Here is a 20768-nt window from a genome sequence, read left to right as displayed (position 1 = left end):
ATTTTATTTTTTCTTTCGCAAAAAAAGTTACAAAATTAATATTTATATCATTCTGGTTACAGTAAAATAATAAAACTTGCAAGAATTTCTTTCTCTGCATCTTAAAGAAAGAAATCTAAATTATTTTAAACGTTTCGTATTAAATTACCATTTCTTCAAGGAATTAAAAAGTTCTATTCTGAATATCGTAAATTCCGATTATATCATATATCCGTAAACTATTAAAATTATTCATATATAATTATTGGGAGCTCAACAATAACGCCATTGCAGATTGTGCAACTATAGGTTTTCACATATGATATGAATTTCTACGGAATTAATTCTTAATCATGATGAAATAATCATTCGCGTAATATAATTTGCGTATTAGTATGGTATGCATATAATGTTAGTTGATAAATATTAGAGATATTTCCATGTATATATTTCCACGATATCAAGTAGCCATAGTTCACAAAACAAAACGTATTATATTCGATTCCGTTTACATCGCGTATCGACATTGGTTTATTTATTGACATTCAGCCGACAACCTTGCGGAATAAATTCTTATGAATTTCCCCTCGTTTAATTTTTAATCTTTACAAATAACCGGAGCCTGGAAAGGTCAATTAACATGACGGCAAATAATAAAACGAGGACGACCGCCTCGAGCGGTTCCACTTCAAAAACACGGACCACAAAATGGCAAAACAGAAGAGGAAATTCGATCATTCAGCTACTCACTCTAAAAAGACCTCGGATTCGCTTCGGGGCAACACCAACCTCGGCAATACGATGGCCTTCTTGCGCCTGCTCTTGAGCGTCTGCGCGGAAAATTGAAACTCCGACGTTTGCATAGGCGAATGCGGACTCAGGATCGTGATCCTGCGATCGCTGCCACCGGGACTTGTCAAAGAGAACACGCTGGACGGCGGCGGTAGACTCAGGTGCTGCGGTATTTTCCTCTCCAAGCCGGTATTCGCGAAAAGACCGCGTCTCACCTCAGCGTTCATGCTCTCCTCCCTATGGAGATTCTCGCTGCTCTTCGACTCGACCGTCACGATTCTGCGCACGTCCTTTGTGGAGGTCGTGAGGAAGCTCCTGTAGTGGCCTCTTGAGGATGAACCCAAGTGCAGTTCCGAGGACGAGGACAGCGACTCCATCGATTTCGAGTCCTCGCTGTAGCGATCGTCGGCGCTCAGAAAGTTTCTCGACGATCGCAGACTCTCCATCGATCTTGCGGTCACTTGGCCGACACCGCCGGCCGTCAACAGATGCTGCTGCTGGTGTTGCTGTTGCTGGTGTTGTTGCTGTACCTGTAGTCTCGAGATGCTTTTCACCTCGGGTTCATATTCCTCTTGGCTAGAGCTCGACTGCGCGCTGCGATTCGTCGTGAAGAAACCCAACCGCGAACCGGTATATTTGGAGTCGTCGCTTACGCGAAGAGACGTCGACTTTATCATTCTTTTGCGCATCATGAATTCGGCTTCGTCCGGAACGTCCAAGGAATGACGGCTCTTCATTACCCTGTGTTTAATCAACACGTCTTCGTCCTTCGGTAGATTCTCAACTTCGTTCTCGGACGCGCATTCCATCGTGTCGGAGTCCTCGGCCGATTCTTGCGTTCGCAGAATCTGCCGGTTTATCTTGGACGTAAATTGCGTGGAAGATGTGGTGACTTTCGTGGTGAGCCGATTCATCAGCGTGACAGATTCGCGCACGTCCTCGGTATCGTCTTCGTCCATCTTCGACGATTCGCTAAATTACTCGAGAAAGACGGACGAAAGCCGAGTTATGAGAAGAGTTAAACAATCTCCGCCGTGACGTCGTCTGAAGAAGATTGTCGGAAAATTATTCGCGTGCGGTTAATCCGACAGGATTAAATTCCGTCCGTCCAAACTTTCTAGACGACGCACTCGGATCGTCAAATTTTCAAGCAATTCGCAGTTTCAACAGTAGATCTTTTTGTCGTCAGATTGAAACATACCGTTCTCAGCGTTTCTTTTTTCTCGGCTGCATCGCGTGTTCCATCTACGCGATCTTGCCGCTTAAAAGCCAACAAGCTGAAAATTAATGATATTCCTCAATATTTCTGAGATATTTTCGGTTTTACTTGGAGAGTACTTGGAGCCACTTTCGATGTTATTTCGTATTGCACTTCTTCATTTCGATTAATTCCATTAACAATTCGTATAGGATCAATAAAGAATTATCGAGCAATTCATTTTAATAATCCATTGTATTTGATCCTAAACCTTATTTCCGGTGTCGTGGAAAATGTAAATAAATGATATCTATATTTTAAATATTATTACCTAAATGATTATATAAGCAGGATCAAAGAGAAACGAAATCAAATATTCGAGCGTATAAAAAGAAAATTTGACTGTCAATAGCTACGTTTGAAAAAAATTTTCACCGAATATGAAACTCGTCGCCGATACCTGAATACCTCGTAACAACTGTGCAATTCTTTCGATTAAAAACAAATTGATTGAATTGGAACTACGTCAAAAATCAGTTATTTTTTCCTGTCACAAGATGAACCAAAATTGTGTAAAAAAAAATCATCGTATTTTAAACATTTTTCTCTTACAGTCTACAAAAAATTATTATCAACCATTTATGAAGCGAATGAAAGACTCTCATATTCCCGAGAGTTGCACGATTTACGAATAATTTAGCGTAATTCGCGATTTAAGCTCGCGACCACTCTTTCGACGGCAAACACTTGCATAAGATATTTTCACGAGTAAAAGAAAGAAAGATGAAAGACTGCATCATCAGAAAATTCAAAGACGCAAGCTTCAAATTGCAATGGCGAACATTTTTATTCCCGAGTGTAGAATTCCTCGTTCTTTTTCGCGGAAGATCACTGCGTATATGCGGAAGCGCGAGTATTGATTTTCCCATAAATTCGATTAGCGGAAAGATTGTAATCCGCATGGCCGGTTTACAACAATAAAATCGCGCGTGCCACCGACATAACTTCCCGAGCGCTATTTCTCTGTGTTAACGGCAACATTTATAGTTTCCGCAAGAGTTACTACGTCCACAGGGCGAAATTCATGGATTAATTCATGGATTCATATGTACAGGAAGGTGTAGTTTCCCGGAACTTCCCTTTGAAGTAGCTCATGCAATTGGCGTGCTCGATCGTGCAAGCAAGAATTCGATACAAGCTCGTGACAATAGGCGGACGATAAAGACAATAGGTACATTGCGGTGGAGTTATATTCGATTACATCCCCCTTTAAGTTCAACGTAGCATCTGGTTTTAACAGTCACGTCGTATAAATGAGTAACGGTCGAACGCTTCAAGCACCAAGTGTTACTGTAGTTAGAATTAATTGCGATAAATATAGCAATAAACGAAGGAATGATCTGCCGACGAGAAGTATCTCAAACGTATCGCATAATATGCTGTTTTGTTTAACTATATACTGAGAATTTTTTCAGATTTGTTTCAACACTACACAGAGAGATTTTCTCTTAGAATTTACCCTGAAAATCATGATAATCGACAATATGGTACTGGAAGAATTTTATAAAAGTTTCTCTGATTAATATTTACCACAATAAAAATATTAATACGTACATAGTAAAATTTATTATTAATATTTTTATTGTGATAAATAAATATTATATTAATCAGAGAAATTCTTATAAAATACTTCCAATACCATATTGTCGCACGATGATTTTCAGGGTGAATTTTAAGAGAAAATTCTCTCCGTGTAGAAGCATCTGTCGGACAAAAATGTTCACAATTTTTAATGCTGCAACAAATGCGGGAGAATAACGCGCGCCTTCCGAGGCATTATTATTCGCCTACGAGCGTATTAATTCACGATATTAAGAACCGCGCATATAAATCGCATTAATTAATACGTACAAACGTGCGCATAAATTATTTCTATACCGATAGTGAGTGTAATGTTGTAACCGGGGCGAATACTGCATACCGTAGTTTAACGCAAATGAATTTATTCCGCACATTTATCAAGCTAATTGTCCGGCTCGTGTCAGATAATGACTAATATTGAGCGGATTGAATCACGTTGCGCGAATCGAGCAATTAGGCCATTCGCGTCGAATGTAAAGATCTTGACTGCAATTGTCTGCAATTTCGATCGAGTGGGTGTTAAACGTAATTGGACAGTAGTAATAGTAGTAGCGCAACGAGCAATTTCGAAGATTCGAAACAAGTTTTGTCAACTCTATTACACAACCGGAAGTTGATCCGATGGCTCTCGACTCCAAACTAACCAGATATTAAAAACAATACAATCAAAAATAACATATCGTATAAAATTGAAATAATCAAAACTAAATAAAATATTACAAATATGTTAATAATCGTATAGTGTGTAATTATATATGTGTGTCTTTTATATAGAATTTTATTATTTTTTTTTTTTTAATTATAAAAGTTTCTTTTTGAGTTGCAAATTTAGTTTTCTATGCTTTCTTCGCAAGTTATTTTATATATGGTTTTTAACGATCTTTATAAACGCAATTATAAGGTAAATCTTAATTATCATATGTAGAGTTTCAATTCATTTACAGAGACATTGTCTACGACGTTGAAAATTGTTTAGCTACATATTCCAACTATGCCGAAAGTGCACTGATATGCCGCTGCTTTTAGCAGATCGGTCAGTTCTTTCGTAAATAACTGCCAAGAAATTTTGCCAAATATTTGTGAAACATCTAGTTATCTATATTAAAGTACGACCCATAGAGACAACCTTCGTTAATTTAATACTTTAAAAGCATACTTAATATGCTAGTTAAATATTCGATATAAATTTCACATAATTTTGCTACTAAACTTTTGAAATGGAAAATTTCCTTCTCTAATGCATATGCACATACAATACACAAATAAATTGATAATTTATTTTATTGCTTTCATTGCATATTTATTTTAAGAATAATTGACGCGTTACGTGTATCGAATAATCTAAAAATTCATCTCTGGCACGTTTAACAATATATATTTTCATTTTAATATCGGAGTTTCGAGATCTCGCAAACTTTACCCGAGTTTTTCGCATTCTACGAGATTTCAGTGTTCTCCCCGTCACTGATCCTGACACATGACACGGATGTTTAATCTTGTAAACGAGATTAGTACGATGCCGTCGTAGCTCTAATGGAAAAATAGTTTCCGTAATTGGACACGGTATCGTGAAAGTTCTATTTTTCCGGACTGATCCTTTATTCTAACTAAACTATCAAGGGCGCCCACGTTGAAACCATTCAAGCATATCTACACGCTGGAGATTACGTGGCCGATTGCATGCAAGGCTTTACCAGCATTTTACTTATCGATCGTGCTTTCACATTGCACAGTGAGCTTTCGCGAAATTATTGGTAGTGAAAATTGGTGTTATGTTCACTAGCAGGTATATGTCTACTAATGCTACGATGAAATTGGAAATTTAACGAGATCGCGCAATTATATATAATCATAATACCGAGCTAAATTGTGAGATATTTGCATTATTTATCATTGCAACAAAATATCTGATGTGACAGATGTCGTATGCGATAATTGATTGCTTGTTAAGAATATTAATGACCACAATTAAGCATATAATTCGGTAGAAATTTTAATCGTGTTTACTAGAAGATGATATACATTATTAATATAATCAAAATATCAAAATTTTAGTATCAAAATTAATGACAAAAATGTCATAAATAATAATGTAAAGTATATTACACGTGTAATTCATTAGTATTTTTTGATTCAGCATTTTGTGAATCTCATAAATAAATATACATAAATAAATTTGTCATTAAATAAAAATTATTTAGTAAGATATAATACATAGATATTGTCAAGGATGCTGTGAGCATTTAGTAGCCGATATCACGAACTAAGTTTAAGTCGTCGTATAAAGCTGTAGCTTATAATTTCTACAGCGGTGCACGTGCTACAATCAGCCGCGATTGTGGTTCATCCCAAAAGCGGATCATATCGATTTCAGGGAAGATCGCACGAATTTCTACAGATAACCTGCTTGTTCTCTAATGCGGCTTAAATGAATGAACGATCCGGTAATTCCTCGAAGGATAATGATGGCATAGTTGATACTATCGGCGCGAAATCGCTCACGATGTTTCGCCACATATGAAACACGGCAAGGCTAAACGTTATCGATGCGCGATCCCGGCCAAACACGCCATTTCCGGTCGAAACCGTTTGTCGGACGGTATAACGACCTCATCGATTCGAACAATGCGCCAGCTGGTTCACCTAGATTAGGCGGGTTCTAGGTCAGACGAACTGGATTCGAGACCGGATTCATCACGCCACGCGATTTTGTAATTTCGGCAGACCAGTGAAGTGTTCTTCATCTCAAACGTATCCATTTTAATAGAATCAGCGAGCACGAGTCGTTTTCGCAAATGTTTTTAGTAACGAACAAACGAGATTTTCACGCAAATAAATCATTTCTTTAATTTATCTAGTTTTATAATCGTTTAAAAAATTTATGCTCCATAACGAAAAATTAACGAATATTTTTACCTCCAAATGTATTTTTTAAGGTAAATAATCTATCAGAGAAAAACAACTTATACAGTCTCTCGAAAAATCTCGATTGATTAACAATTCTCTGCATATGTTTGTATAATATTCGTTAAAACAGAATTTCAGAATTTGCGGATGAAATTAATTTCTCTGCATGGGAATGATTTAATAACGAAACTGTCGAGGCGGTTGAAAACTTGTTTTGTATTAATGCAAATTTAAATCAGGAGTTTCGCTTAAATATGATACAGAATATCTGTCTATTCACAAATGGTTATAGTTATCTTTTCATTCATTGTAACATAACTTTCTTATATAGTTTAACACTTATTTTATATATTTGTAAAAATTCAAAAAGATATGCATCGATATAGATATATGTATATAAAATAAACCAAAGTAGGAAAATTGTTCGGAAATAAAAGAATGTTTTTGCAATAAAATGTATATATTCGCGTATTGTAATACATGTATTTTTCCACTCTTATAAAACAGAGCAAACACTAAAATATAAAATCAATAAAAATTTTATTTCCAATAAAATCAAATTTTACGTATTGTTCAAACTGTTATGACACATGTATAAATAATGCTGATTACAAGGGGCGCGAATGTACATGCGTATGCATCACTGGCAAAATTATTGATATGGAATACAGGTATTTGTATCTATTTATATCGCGGAGAAACCAGCAGTGCGAAAATCAGTTACAAATCCCACATTGTATATATTTATTTATACCTGATTTCAATTTTCTGTAAAATTTTTGCAATATCACACAATCCATTTTAAAAATATCCTATCGGAAATGCGACGATATCACAAAACAAGTCAAATTATAATTATATGTAGAGACGCATGTGGATCATCCGGAACGTTTGCGTCTCATATTTCTGCTCAAAAAGTCTTTAGGGAAAAGCTCCGGAGTATTACGCAATACAAAACCGGGAACGATTCCATAAAAGCTTATATGGCTGCTTTCGCAACATGTGTCATCGGCATGGTTTCATTAATTAAACACATCGCACTTGCGTTATATAGTAAGCTTGTAGCAGTGTGACGCGCACATCAATCTCACATAGTTCGATCTAAAATTACGCAATAAATCACGGTATCGTTAACGGGCTGCGTATAATTAACACCGGCCGATATAATGCAGCGGTAAGTAATATTCTATCACGCATTTATCGCGAACCTGCGGATATTTTCCGTTTTGTTTACACATATCGTTAAACATATATCGATGTAGTTTCAGTTATAAAATTTAATAATACCTATATTGCCTTTTTTAATAATATATATGTAATAATGTTAATACAAAGATAAAAAATACATTATAATTCTTTTAGAAAAATTTAAGCAAGAATAATATCAAGAACAATATACATTAGAGATACATAAAGTATGTAAATATCCTTATGACACATTTGTCGTAATATTCATATTACTTTCCATAGTGTCAGTTACTTTTTATAATAATATTACATTTTTCGATCTACGTTCAGACTTCTAAATAAAAAATTAACTGTGTAAAATTTCAGATCTATTCTCGTGCATATAATATGCTACTTTTATATGTATTTAATAAATTCGAGACATCGTGATAATATTCGTTAATGGATCTAGTCTGATTTTTTATTAATTTTTATTAATTTTTTTTAAATAAATAATTTCTTCAAATAAACATTGTTTATTAAACAAATTTTTCAGACATGCCTAACAGCTCGTATTGATCCTAATATTAACTTGAACTTTCTTAATGCGGTTTTTATGTAGTATTCCAAAATGAGTATAAAAGCATTTGCGTCATTTGTCTTTTCTTTTTAACTATTCAACAAGATTGACCAATATTCCATTGCTATTTTAAGGAGAACTGCGATCATTCATTAACTTGATCTAGAAAGTAATTTGCACGCGATGAAGAGAAAATTAGTAAGTTTCTCAACTTTAGTTTTCACTGACAAATAGCAATTTTATTTCATTCACTCTAACTCGGTATGGCAAATTTATTCGACAAATTCGCGTCATACAATTCTTTTTCTCGTTTCAATTAATAATTTAAATATATCGGATTTTAATCGAAAAAACTTGTATTTTAAAAATAACATGTACGTTTTTGTCTAAATGTAAAAATATATTTTTTTATTATTTTTGCACGCATTAATTAATGGAGTAGTGAAGACCATCATTTGTGTTCTGTTGTATACCATATGTGTGAAATCACACAGACGAAGGACTGACAATGTCAGCACTCGAGAATATAGCAAGAATTATGGAAATAATATACGCACACAAATATAATATTTGATAGAATATTTTCATATCTTCAGAGAAGACCGGAATAAATTTGTTTACCAGAAATACTTGTGTTAATCAGAATAAATACATGTTTATCTCATATAACACGCAAAATTAAATTTCAAACTTTTGATGTATCGTAATAATGAAGTTCGCTTGGGACAATACAGCGGTTTTGTCGATAATGACTGCATAGATTGAATCGTAATTAGTTTCTTAACCCAACCTAACAGTTTTGCTCAAAATAAAATACGTGAAGTTCACATTGCCGCCAGAAATAGATTGACGACAAACTGACGGATATCTTTCTGATAGATACCTTCCGATTTGAATCGACGAGTGCACTATTTATAACCGTCTGCAACCGCACCAAAAAACTCTTCTAGCATCCCGGTAAGTTATTGCAATCGATAGATGATCCTACAGTATCTTTGGCTTTTGAAGTAAATGATATATACTTTCATACATTTTAAAATTTCATTCCGTCTATAAATTTTGTTTTCATATCTCATCTTTTGCATCAAGAAATGTATGCAATAAATATACATGTATTTAGCATCTTTAAAAAAACACTTTTTTTAATTGTATATATTAAAAAATTGTTTTGAATAACTGCAAGTGCAAGCAAAATTTACATATTGCTCCTCCCCTTCCCCCCCAACAAAAAAATAAAAATAAAATATACAAATATTGAAAAATATTTGAAAAAAAAAAATAAAATACTTTATATCTTATCCTTTCTTTAACATCATAAAAGGCGCAGAATCAGCAGCTAATGCACTCTGTACATATACAATTTTCAGATAATTTAAAAGGAATATTGAATTTAAAGTCAATGACAGGCATCATATGATGAACAGAACAATCGACATTTTGATTCTCAAAATTGACTTTTCTACAACTTCAAATACCAGAGCTAAAGTATCTCAATAAAACAGAGAGAATAATATGAAAAATTGTGTTCTATCGGTGCACTTTTAGCAGAACATAAAGCATTTCCTAACTTCATTAAAGTGATAAGAGAGAGTTCAGAACTTTATACGATACTGTTACGAATTATACAAGATCGTAAAATGCAGACGTTGGAAGAGAACTGGCAGACTATAATTTAATTAATTTGAAATAAGACAGATAAAAAGAGACAGCATAAGTAAAAAACTCTGCAATGTCTAAGTCACTTCGGAGCAGTAAATCGTAATTAATTTTAGATGTCCGGAATAAAATCAGGGAGCGCCTTTTAATATTGCCTTTTAATCTGAATTATATATTCGTTATTAAGAGGCAGCAAAGAATCAATTACTGAAGTTTTATGTAAGCTTCGTCTTCTATTTTACTAATATGTCAAGTAGATATTCGACAAGTTCTTTCGAGATAATTATTTCACGAGACAAGAACACAGCAAATTGTTCAGATACTTACACGTGAACGCAAGAGGAATCATGTGCGTGTCATCAGGTATAGAAAGTTTTCAGCTTTGAAACATACGCAAAGTTTCGAGATTTAACAATCTGGATGAAATAAAAGAGAACATGAACTGCAATTTCCGTCACATTGTTAATTAGAGCTGAAAGCTTTCGTTGTAACTGATATCGGATAGCTTGCAAAGTTACACTTCTATATTCCATTTATATACATTTGTTATATTTCATATTTGTATAAATTATCCTCTTATTATAAGGATTATTTCATTAGATTTTATTTATAAAATTTTTTTATAAAATTTGCTTTATCTTTCTAAATCTAGTTTACATATTATCAAGGAGCTCTTTAAATACATTATGTAATGGTTATTTAAAAGTAAAAAAAAAAATACTGTCTCAAAAAGTAAAGTAACCGCATTTAGAAACAGACTGTACGTAGCGCTACTTTATACATGAATGCAATAGCGATTATTGATTACCAGGAAGTGAAAAAGAAAGGCGGAAATCCCCTGAACGTAGTTCCATTCATCCACGCAAAAAAAGAATTCCTAAGGGTAACTTTATTCTGCAATTGTATATAACTGCCATAGCAAAAATAAAAGAGATTTTGAACAATGTAATAAATCCGCTAATGAGGTAATCTTCTTTGTTTCGTACCTACAGAGATATAATAAAATGTTATTTAATTTAATATTCCCCCTTCCTTATTAAAATTTCCTAGACAAATATTTTCTTCAATTATTATTTTTCATGTTATTAATCTCTAACATGTAATATTTTAAATAATTATTATTCTGACATTTAAAACCATATTAATTATAATAAAAAATATGAGATTCGAGAGATCAATTGACAGCGACAGGTCTGTAATATGCTGCCGGCGCACATATTTGTTTAAATTTTTAGCATCACCGAATAATTTATATTTATAATGAGAGAGTCAGAAAGAAGAATGGATTTTTAGTTTTTTTCCCGAAAAAATCAAATTATAATTTATGTGTGTTTCAATATTGTTAAAATATTATATATACTAATAAAGATTAATTTTTAGAGACTGAAAATCTTTCGCATTCTCGAGTTTAATTCAGGATTCACCACTCTCCGCATGCACGTCAAGCATTTCTCTTTCTTCTCGATAATACTTATAATGTAATTTTCGAAGGATTTACGTTCGAAATTCAGAATACGTTCTCGACGACAATTAATCGTGAGAGTCTCCGAACGGATATTAAACCTTGAAGATTCTAAAGAAAATGGACCAAGGAAATTTGACTTATGTTTGTCTTAAATTACGCGATCAAGTGCCACGATGCATCATAAAAATAAATTGTTTCGATCCTCGTTAACGATCGAGGGCTTTGCAATATTCTGCATATAAACGGGTCACGGGAAATATATACCCCCGGCTTTATAGACACTCGAGATTCAAGTGGCGAATGAATCTCGAGTGGAAAACAGACGTGTGCAATTGTCGCTAACGTCATATTTACAGAAGAGTTCTACCCTTCAGCACATCACGAGTAATATATATTATTAAAATTCGTAACGACAATGTACTTGAGAAATATTCTGCGCATTCTGTTCTGATGTTCTTTTCAGTTATAAATAAACGTACTTAAAGTGGATCAGCCATTTCTTAGCACGCTGAGGAGCAATTCTCCAGAAGCTGCTCGTTTCCTGTGATATCGCAAATCTTGGCACCGAGCCAATATTGTACGTACATCATTCCAAATAAGACAGCGCGAAGATAAAAATGTGAGATATAAGAGGAAAAAATCAAGAAAAAAAAGGAAAGAAGAGAATGAGAGAACGGTCGAGTTTTTAAAGTTAGATTTTCTAACGATGTCATTTCTGGGTTGGAATTTGAAATTCATATCGCGCCACACGAATCGCACATATAAAGAAAATGTGCTACAACGACAACGGTCATTAGAGAAATATTCATTTACGAGAAACGCACGCAGAGAAGAAATCGAGTAACGGCATGAATTATTTCAAAGAGACGTGTTTTAGAAAAATATGTACAAAATATGCACTCTACTCTTTCATATGTATAAAATATGTATTCTACTATTTTGAGAAAAAACGCAAGCCAGATTTATTACAATATTACGCAAACAAATAAATACATATTACGAAGCCTTTTAAGTGTGACAGAAAATGTAATAAGAGAACATTTTCTTTGCAGAATGAAAAGATTAACTGTCAATGAAATCATATAAAACTTTCGATTAACAGCTATCGTTCATGTTTATATAAAATAAAAGACTAATTGGAAAGATTTGTGTAAATGTCACGTCCGAAAGTGAGTATCGTTAATTCCGTCCGGGCGCATTTAATAAAAAATCTAAAGGAATTCTGTATAATTGGCCATTTAGCACGGTCAATCAAGCGGATGATGATCATTTATAGGTTTTCCTATGTAAAATAAATCACGATAATAATTATATAATGTATTATATATATAACAATAAATAAATCGCTACCGATTATTGTTAATTATTACGTAAATCTGTGCATAATATATTGTTAGGCAGAACTATGAATGTTAAATATATTCGAAGGATGTAAATGCATAATATCTCTCCTGTTTTTTTTTTTACAAATAATTTACTATATATCAAGAAAGTATATTTAATGATATAATTTGTGTTTTTTTTTCGACAGCCAAATATCCCTTTATGTCAAGTCTTCAATTTTATATAATTACACTTAATATATTTTCTAAAATTTAAACGTACGAAATTTTAAATTAGATATAAACGCGATCTTTTTCATAATATTTTATAATATTATTTTTTATTAATAGTTTATATTTTTTTATTTTATTTTATCATTCAATAAGCCTGCTGTTAATGATATTTTCAGACTGAACAAAATATGAAGAAGCTAAATTAACTTTACGACATCAGCAAAGCAATAATAAAGCAAGACAATAATAAAGCAAACTCCTCAAGTTTTGCGCGTAAAGAAACTGGAATCCCATAATGAAAGCATCGCGAAATATATTCAAAAGGATAAGTAAATTAGTGCACATATAATGCACATTTCACGATAACTAATTCATTTATTTAAATAACTATGTTTACTCAAATTTTTTTCTACATATGTGACACATTATATAAAATTACACGTTTTTATGCAATATTTCAATCCAGATAAAATGTGTGACACATCTTTGTATTATATATATTTTAATCAAACAATTGAAACAGACTATTTGATTCGAGTAGTCTTAAATCGGCACGTTAGATAAAATAATTAATATGATTGAAGCATTTAACTAAGAGTGACATCGTAATTGAGTGAACCGCAATATTCACTGAAAATGATGAAAGGATGGCAGGACTATACTATCCCAAGTCCCACAGACACATGTGTGTTGGACATATTCATTGTCGTTAACATAACACTGTCTATATAGGCGGCCCGTTAATTAATCCTGCAATTGTGCCGCAAAACGTAGTCAGTATTTCATTACGCAAATACGTAATCTATATTCTGTCCCATTCGGGTTAGCACCAAGTTAACAGCAGATTAAATTTTGAGACTTACACGTGTTACATTTATAATGCATATCACATCTATAACTTAAGTAAAATCTTAATATCCGTAAAAGCTCGAAAATGTTTCTCGCCGCTTCTCTTTGTTTTAAATTTTCATAAAACGCACGACTTTAATATTTAATATCATAAATGGATTTGCTTTCACGACGTTGATTTTTTAAAATGATTTATTTGAATTATTTTATCTCCAAATGGATTTTTCATTAAACTTATATCGAAGCACATATTATTAAATATAAACAATAAAATAATGGTACTTTATTTTAAAAATATTAGCTAATTTATAAAATAAATGTTTTGTAATTACATTTTCGTATTTCATATATAAAATGTGAAGACACTTGACATATTTTCTACTCTTTTCTCATTCTTTTATCATTCGTATCTACTTCTGATCATTGTGTTCACGTTAAATTACCTCTCATTATTCCATTTTGCACGACTATGCATCGGCAAAAAAAATTGGAAAATGTGAATAAAGAAGGAAAAAATTAAATTGCTAATTCGATATAACAATCATTAGATAATCAGATTTAAATTTAAATTGAATTTGTCACAAATGTCACATTCAATTTAGAATCTAAAAATTAAAAATTAGAAATATTTCAAATATTAAATGTGTGCATAAGAATTTTATATATATATATATACATCAAAATAAAAAAAAATCATCAATAAAATGCAATAGAGAGCCACGTTGAAACGGACAACAATAGATGCACGGATGCGGAAACATAAATTATTTTTGCATACCTATCTCTTAAACGGTCTTCGGATAAAATATTGTAATTGATTGCGTCAAATTTATTTCTGGTATTTCTTGAAAATATTTAGTCCGTTTCCTATTACCCGTTCCGTGATTTATAAAACAATTAGCTATGTTGTACTTGAAAATTTGAAATTGGAGCCGTCATTGAAGTTATAGACTATTAGAAGCGTCACACTTATACGATTCGATTACAAGCGTTACATGTATCTTAGTTAGAGATAGTATCGCCGAATGAATCGACGTAAACACGAGGAGCGACCAATTGACTGACACTTTGCGCAAAAGCTTCTTACATATGTGGGATTATAGTTCACTCAGAATTGCAGTCAATGTGACGTAGAAACACACCTAATTGTATGATGGATTATTGTAATATAACAATTGATTAGTAATTAGCGCAATTTGCCATATCTTTCGTGGAATGTTTACTGATTGTTACAAGAACAATTAAGTAATTAGTACAACATATCGTACTTCAAAATGTCTACTTATTGTTTCATTGCACTAAAAGAACACCTGTATTTTACGTAATCCTCTTGTACGATGTAACATTAAAAAATAAAATATTTTAAAACAGTGAAATAATTTTAATAAATTGTAAAATTCCTCACGCAGCATTTTCAAATTAAAATTTGTCAAGAATTCGAAAACTAAAGAGATTTAAGATATTTTGCATAGAAGAGCGTGAGTGTGTTTCTACCGATCGACTGAGAGGACTATGAGATCGTTACACGTGTCGCGTCAGCTTGTATGCAAATATCACGCATCGCGTAACCACCATAGAATTTTCTTCCACACCATTCACTAGCATTGAGAAACTTTTCATGTATATACATTTAACTCCGCGTTGGAAAATTTATACGCTACCTTTATCCTTTTATTAGCATAAATTATCCGGTGATCCCAGTCCTGTCTCGTCACGTCGACAGAAAGCTTCGCGTGAAGAGATGAGAAATATATCAGTTATGCAATATTAACTTTCTAATCGAGAAATTTTACTGTTGACCGTGGTAACATTTGCCAATAAATATGTTCTCTCTCATTAGCATAATATATTTTAATCTGGTAGAAAATTGAGCGGCAATAAAGGCATCAGGGGCATCGTAAACAATCGCGCTATATAATCGGGATTAAAATAACTCTCAAACAGCGTCCCTCGCGCGCAGAAGAGACAATGGAATAAATTATGAGATGATAATATCTTATGCACAGAGATATATAAGAAAATGCTATTTGTTTGTCGGCAAACATTGAAGCGAACGTATGAAAAATTATTTCACGTTTATGTTCGTGTATCGCGTAGTTTTATACGAATGCCATTAGATGTAGGATAAAAGGCGCAGAGACCACACATGGTAATTTTATTGTTTGGAACACTATTCGTATGCATAATAAATGTATATCAGCCAAATGACAGCTGAGATGACAACAAAAATTCTGACTGACATTAGATAAGATAGCATAACGAAAAGGCACAGACAATTAAGAGCACTGTAGTTCGATATAACTTTGCATCAATCATAGCACACTTCGTCTTTCAAATACCTCAGTTGATTCTTATTCAAACTTTTAATCAAACGTATTTTTAATAACTGTATAAAATATGCCTAATACATATATTTTAATAATTATAATAAATTTCATAAAATCTTAATTCAATGCTTAATTTTCAAAACATTTAATATTGAGAATTAAAAAACTAAAATATACAACAGATTTTTGATTATTAAATAAAATAGATTAAATATTAAAAAGATATTCTGTATAACGTATTTTATTTCAATGATATTAAATAATAATGAGAATTTTATTACGATCTACTCCTCACATACATTTTATAATATGTTCACAAAATTTCGCGTATAATTCCAAGCAGAGTTACATCATAATATCCAATTCAATTTTTTCAAATAAAAAATATCGGTATACTATATATTTAAGAAAAGCATTTCATTCCTCAATAGTATTTCCAACGCGTACATTTTATCAGTGTCTTTCGCAATAAACAGCAGCTATCGTAGCATAATGAGCAAGCTTCAAGCACGTATCTGATCATCAAACAGCGACAGAGTTTGTCGAAGCCGAGTTGACTTTAGCCATTAGAGTACCATGCATTTGGATCATCCACTAGCAGGATTAATTACGTCTTTCGCAAACACAGACGCTATTTCGTACGAATCGTGAAATCCGAGAATTGTGAGCTGTGCGCGAGTAAAAAAAATAAAAAATTGTGTATTAAAAATTTCATGAATTAATAAAATTAGATGCCCTCTTTTTTTCGATGATATTGATATAAACATAATCAGATTTTCCGACACGTTTCCGAAAAGTAATTTAATAATTCGAACAGATAAATATTTCGAGTAAAATTAATTACACACTATAATCGTATTACGGAAAATTGTTCATTACAAGTTGGCGAATCTTTCGCAGTGTATTGTGATTAACTGAAATTCGAATTCTAAAACCGTTCTAAAAGTCATTCCTGCGAAATGCAATCAACAATTTCAAGAGACTGACTGACAGGCATTCTGCGACGTCGCATGTATTTCATTGAGAGGTCAATATCGAGAGCTAGATGCTCTCATGCATAAAATGAATGCTATCTATGTAAAATAATCACAATAGAAGCAAATCCATATCATTGAATATTAATAAAATATTTTAAACATTTAATATATTATTTAATAAAAAAAGAAAGGGGATTATTTTTTATAGATATTCTCTTATTAAATGTGCAATAATGATTTATTAATTGCTTTATATGTGTCAATACGTTTGCGTTTTTTTGACGTTTGCTAGTAAATAAATCGTGTTTACCCATATCTTTGTGCGTGAAATATTATTTCATAATTTATTTCATTACTCCAACAGAAAGTAAAAGTGTTGAAAGACACTAAAAAAAAAAAGTAATAATTTTGATCCCAATTGTATCATGCACGTTTATTTGCTATTTTCTGACGCATTCAATTTTCACCAAAGTAAAATATATTATGTTAATGATATCAAGGTGCAAATATTTGCGATCAACGATAAATGGTGAATGAAATGTTCAATTAGAAAATCTTGTTATATCTAACTACTACAAATAGATCATAAAATAAATATTTCATTATGCGCAAATTAACATTTTATATAAATATTATACATATGTATATATATTTTTTCTATTATTTTTTATATGCGTGTGACATATGAAAATATGTCCTCTCTTATACGTTCAATATGTTTCATCGTGTCTAAATTTGTAATGCAAGAAGACATAAAAGATAAGAATATATATCGTGTAAAATAAATCATCAAATAGTTAGCTGTCAAATGCACGTTTCTTGTGCATCCATAGTATGCGATTAATAATAATTGATGATATGATGCACAATATACAAGAATCGACGAAGAGAGATATCAAAATGATGAATGTATTTCCAAAAGTTCGAAAGCCACACTTCTGACATAACTGATTATGATTAAGTAATAAGATAAACGATCAAAATTTATGTAATAAAAATTATCGCACATTAACGATCCTCATCTGTAATATATGCCTTTAAAAGCGATGATTATGCACTGACCTTTTAACTTTAACGTTAAAAGGATAAAGGATAAAGATATCTTTCTTACAGAGCTCACGTTTCTCGTATACATAAATAAATTGCACATGTGAAATAAGGATACAACATTTTATATTTAATGATCCACTCGAAAAATAAAAATTTATTATGTAAATAAAAATTATTTTTTCCGTGTATTTCTTTTATAAAAAATATTCTCCGATATATTTATTTCGAAGCAACATGCTTTAATATTACTGAATTTGCATTTTTCATGAAAACATGATATTAAATTATGCAAATCGAGACATTTTGTGAAATAACATAGCATTTTATAACTTTTATAATATTGCATTATTGTTAATCTACTAGCAATTTTTTTATCTTGATTCATAATATATGAAACATGTCTTTAACACGAACTCGATCTGACAGATTCAAAAAAAGATTTGCAACAAAGAAAGAATCGATTGACGAAGCAATTTACCAAATGTCGAATGAGATAACTGTCAATAATAGACAATTGATTAGCTGCAATTTCTTTTAAAATTGCCGCAATGCAAAATTGTTTATTAAATGTCTTATCAAGCAGAATTTTTTACATTTTTCAAATTTAAAAACAGAATGCGATTTAAGACTAGATGTTTTCCTAAACATATTTCTTTTGTTAATCCGCACTACATTATCGCGACTTGTTAGTCAGTTAGAGGGATGACGCGCAAGTAACATATTTATAGAAATGCATTTCCCTAGGTACGGTTCGACAAGTTTTCTAATAAAACCATGCAGCTATATCATGACACGTATAATTAGCTGTCGGATCGAATATAGTGGAATGAAGTATATCCAGAGAGAAAAAATTTCTACTATACACCATAAAGCAGATAAAAGAAACCGAGAGAAACAAGGAGGTGGCTTCGATTAGACCTCGTGTAAACAATAAGAAAAGACGTAAAAATCAGAAGTAACTATGCATATGAGTGATAATAAAGTCATATACATATATAATTAGAAAAAAGAAATAATAAACATATATAATTAATGTTAATATAAACAAAAAATTAAGATATAAAATATAAACAAAAAATTAAGACAGCATATCAATCGAAACTCTCAATAGTTCGATCCATTCCTTGCAGAGAAACCGCAAGTTAAATATTAACAAGCAATTTTCCAAACATTATGAGACGGACAGACTAATAATTCAACATCCATTACGTGCACATGATCTGTTTAGATTTGTGCCGCTGCTACTGAAAGCATTCTAATATAAGCCACAGTTGCAATATGAGTTTGAGTAATACCTATTGCGAGATTTAAATTACTTTCAAAATATGAAAGCAATCTGCAAAATTTGTTTCAATTGTTATCTGCAATATAAAAAATGTAATAAATTTTTATTGTCGTAATTTTAAAAAATTAATTAATTTTTAATAAATTTTGTAACGAGCAAGTTAAATTTTTCATAATATTGCACTATGCAAAGACAAAATATTTGCAATTTTATCTTTGTTTAATGCACAGCTAATACACAGTCTTGCTTTCTCATCATTTGTAAAATTAATGAAAGAGTTAAGAAATTTACTTCCTGTTTGCTTATTTTTCTTACTGACCTCGTGCAGCTAAAGTTAGAGAAGTTTGAAGGCACCTGTCTTAATCAGTCTAGTGCTGTGGGAGTAGTCGAACTTCGAGTTGAGATGATGCTTTAGAATATGCTAAAGTATATCTCTCGTGCCTGAAGAGATTAAAATTTATCTTGTCGAGATGAAAGAAATGTGGGCAATAATATCAACTCTTTTAAAGAAAAAAGAAAAACGTGTCTGAAGAGAAAAGACTTTATTAAATGCATTTCCTTTTAGCGAATAAGGTTTTCAACACTTTAACGCAGAATATTGTATTCTATGAAACTTTATAAAGCTCGTAAAAAATGTATGCAAAATTCTATAATAACTGTAAAACTGCTTTTTACTACAATTCAAAAAATTAAAAATATTGGCTTTAGAGAATTAAATTTACAATACTTTAAGACATCCTACGTATTTCATCCAATATATTTGTTATCTCGAAAAGTTGCTTGCGATGTAATTATTGTATCCATTATTATATGCATTATAATATTTTCTATGAATTACTAAACAAGAATAACCACTAAAAACTGTTACGTACATATGTATATAAATTGTTAAAAGTAACGAGCCGAGATCGTTAGTGACGCAGAGAAATTCTATTCTCTTTTTTAACTCGTACAACCTTTTTCGTTTTACGAAACTTGTGAAATCGCAGACAATCGCACCGATGTCACCATGTTTCCGCATCTCCAAACCGCCGCAGGTTACATCGGTAATATCGTCATAGAATAGAATAGAACTCTTTCATACCCCCCCGAACAAATTGTATTATAGAACTTTTCATGAAAAGATAAGCAAACATTTCATTAAATGTAAATGTTACCTTTATAAAAATTTCTATATAAAATATGATTAATTACACTAATTAAATTATTGAGAGTTGAGTTGTATTAATTAAATCATTTAATTTTAAAGACAATTTTATTTCAAAAATGTCGAAATTAACTTTGTATTATACGTAATTTGTTTTTATATTTTGTATGCACTTTAGCATATTCTATTAAA

The 20768-nt window shown here is 31.7% G+C and overlaps 1 protein-coding gene across 5 annotated transcripts in view; it reads right to left on the bottom strand.

The window, feature by feature from the left end:
- Positions 1-20768, bottom strand: part of dnc (phosphodiesterase dunce) — a 136426-nt gene that overhangs the window by 111560 nt on the left and 4098 nt on the right. For 4 of the 5 annotated variants that reach the window (XM_029302907.2, XM_029302908.2, XM_085480849.1 and 1 more), the window contains exon 2: positions 730-2048. In XM_029302907.2, the coding sequence (XP_029158740.1) occupies positions 730-1730 (1001 nt within the window). In that variant the 5' untranslated portion in view covers positions 1731-2048. The remainder of the gene's footprint in view (positions 1-729; positions 2049-20768) is intronic. The other variant, XM_085480851.1, reaches the window with a different exon arrangement.

This window comes from Nylanderia fulva, unplaced genomic scaffold (genome assembly GCF_048542155.1).
Source record: "Nylanderia fulva isolate GAGA-0341 unplaced genomic scaffold, ASM4854215v1 Scaffold1, whole genome shotgun sequence".
Taxonomy (NCBI): Eukaryota; Metazoa; Arthropoda; class Insecta; order Hymenoptera; family Formicidae; genus Nylanderia; species Nylanderia fulva.
The sequence above is the reverse complement of the archived record's forward strand: the minus strand, read 5'-3'. Positions and strand labels throughout refer to the sequence as shown.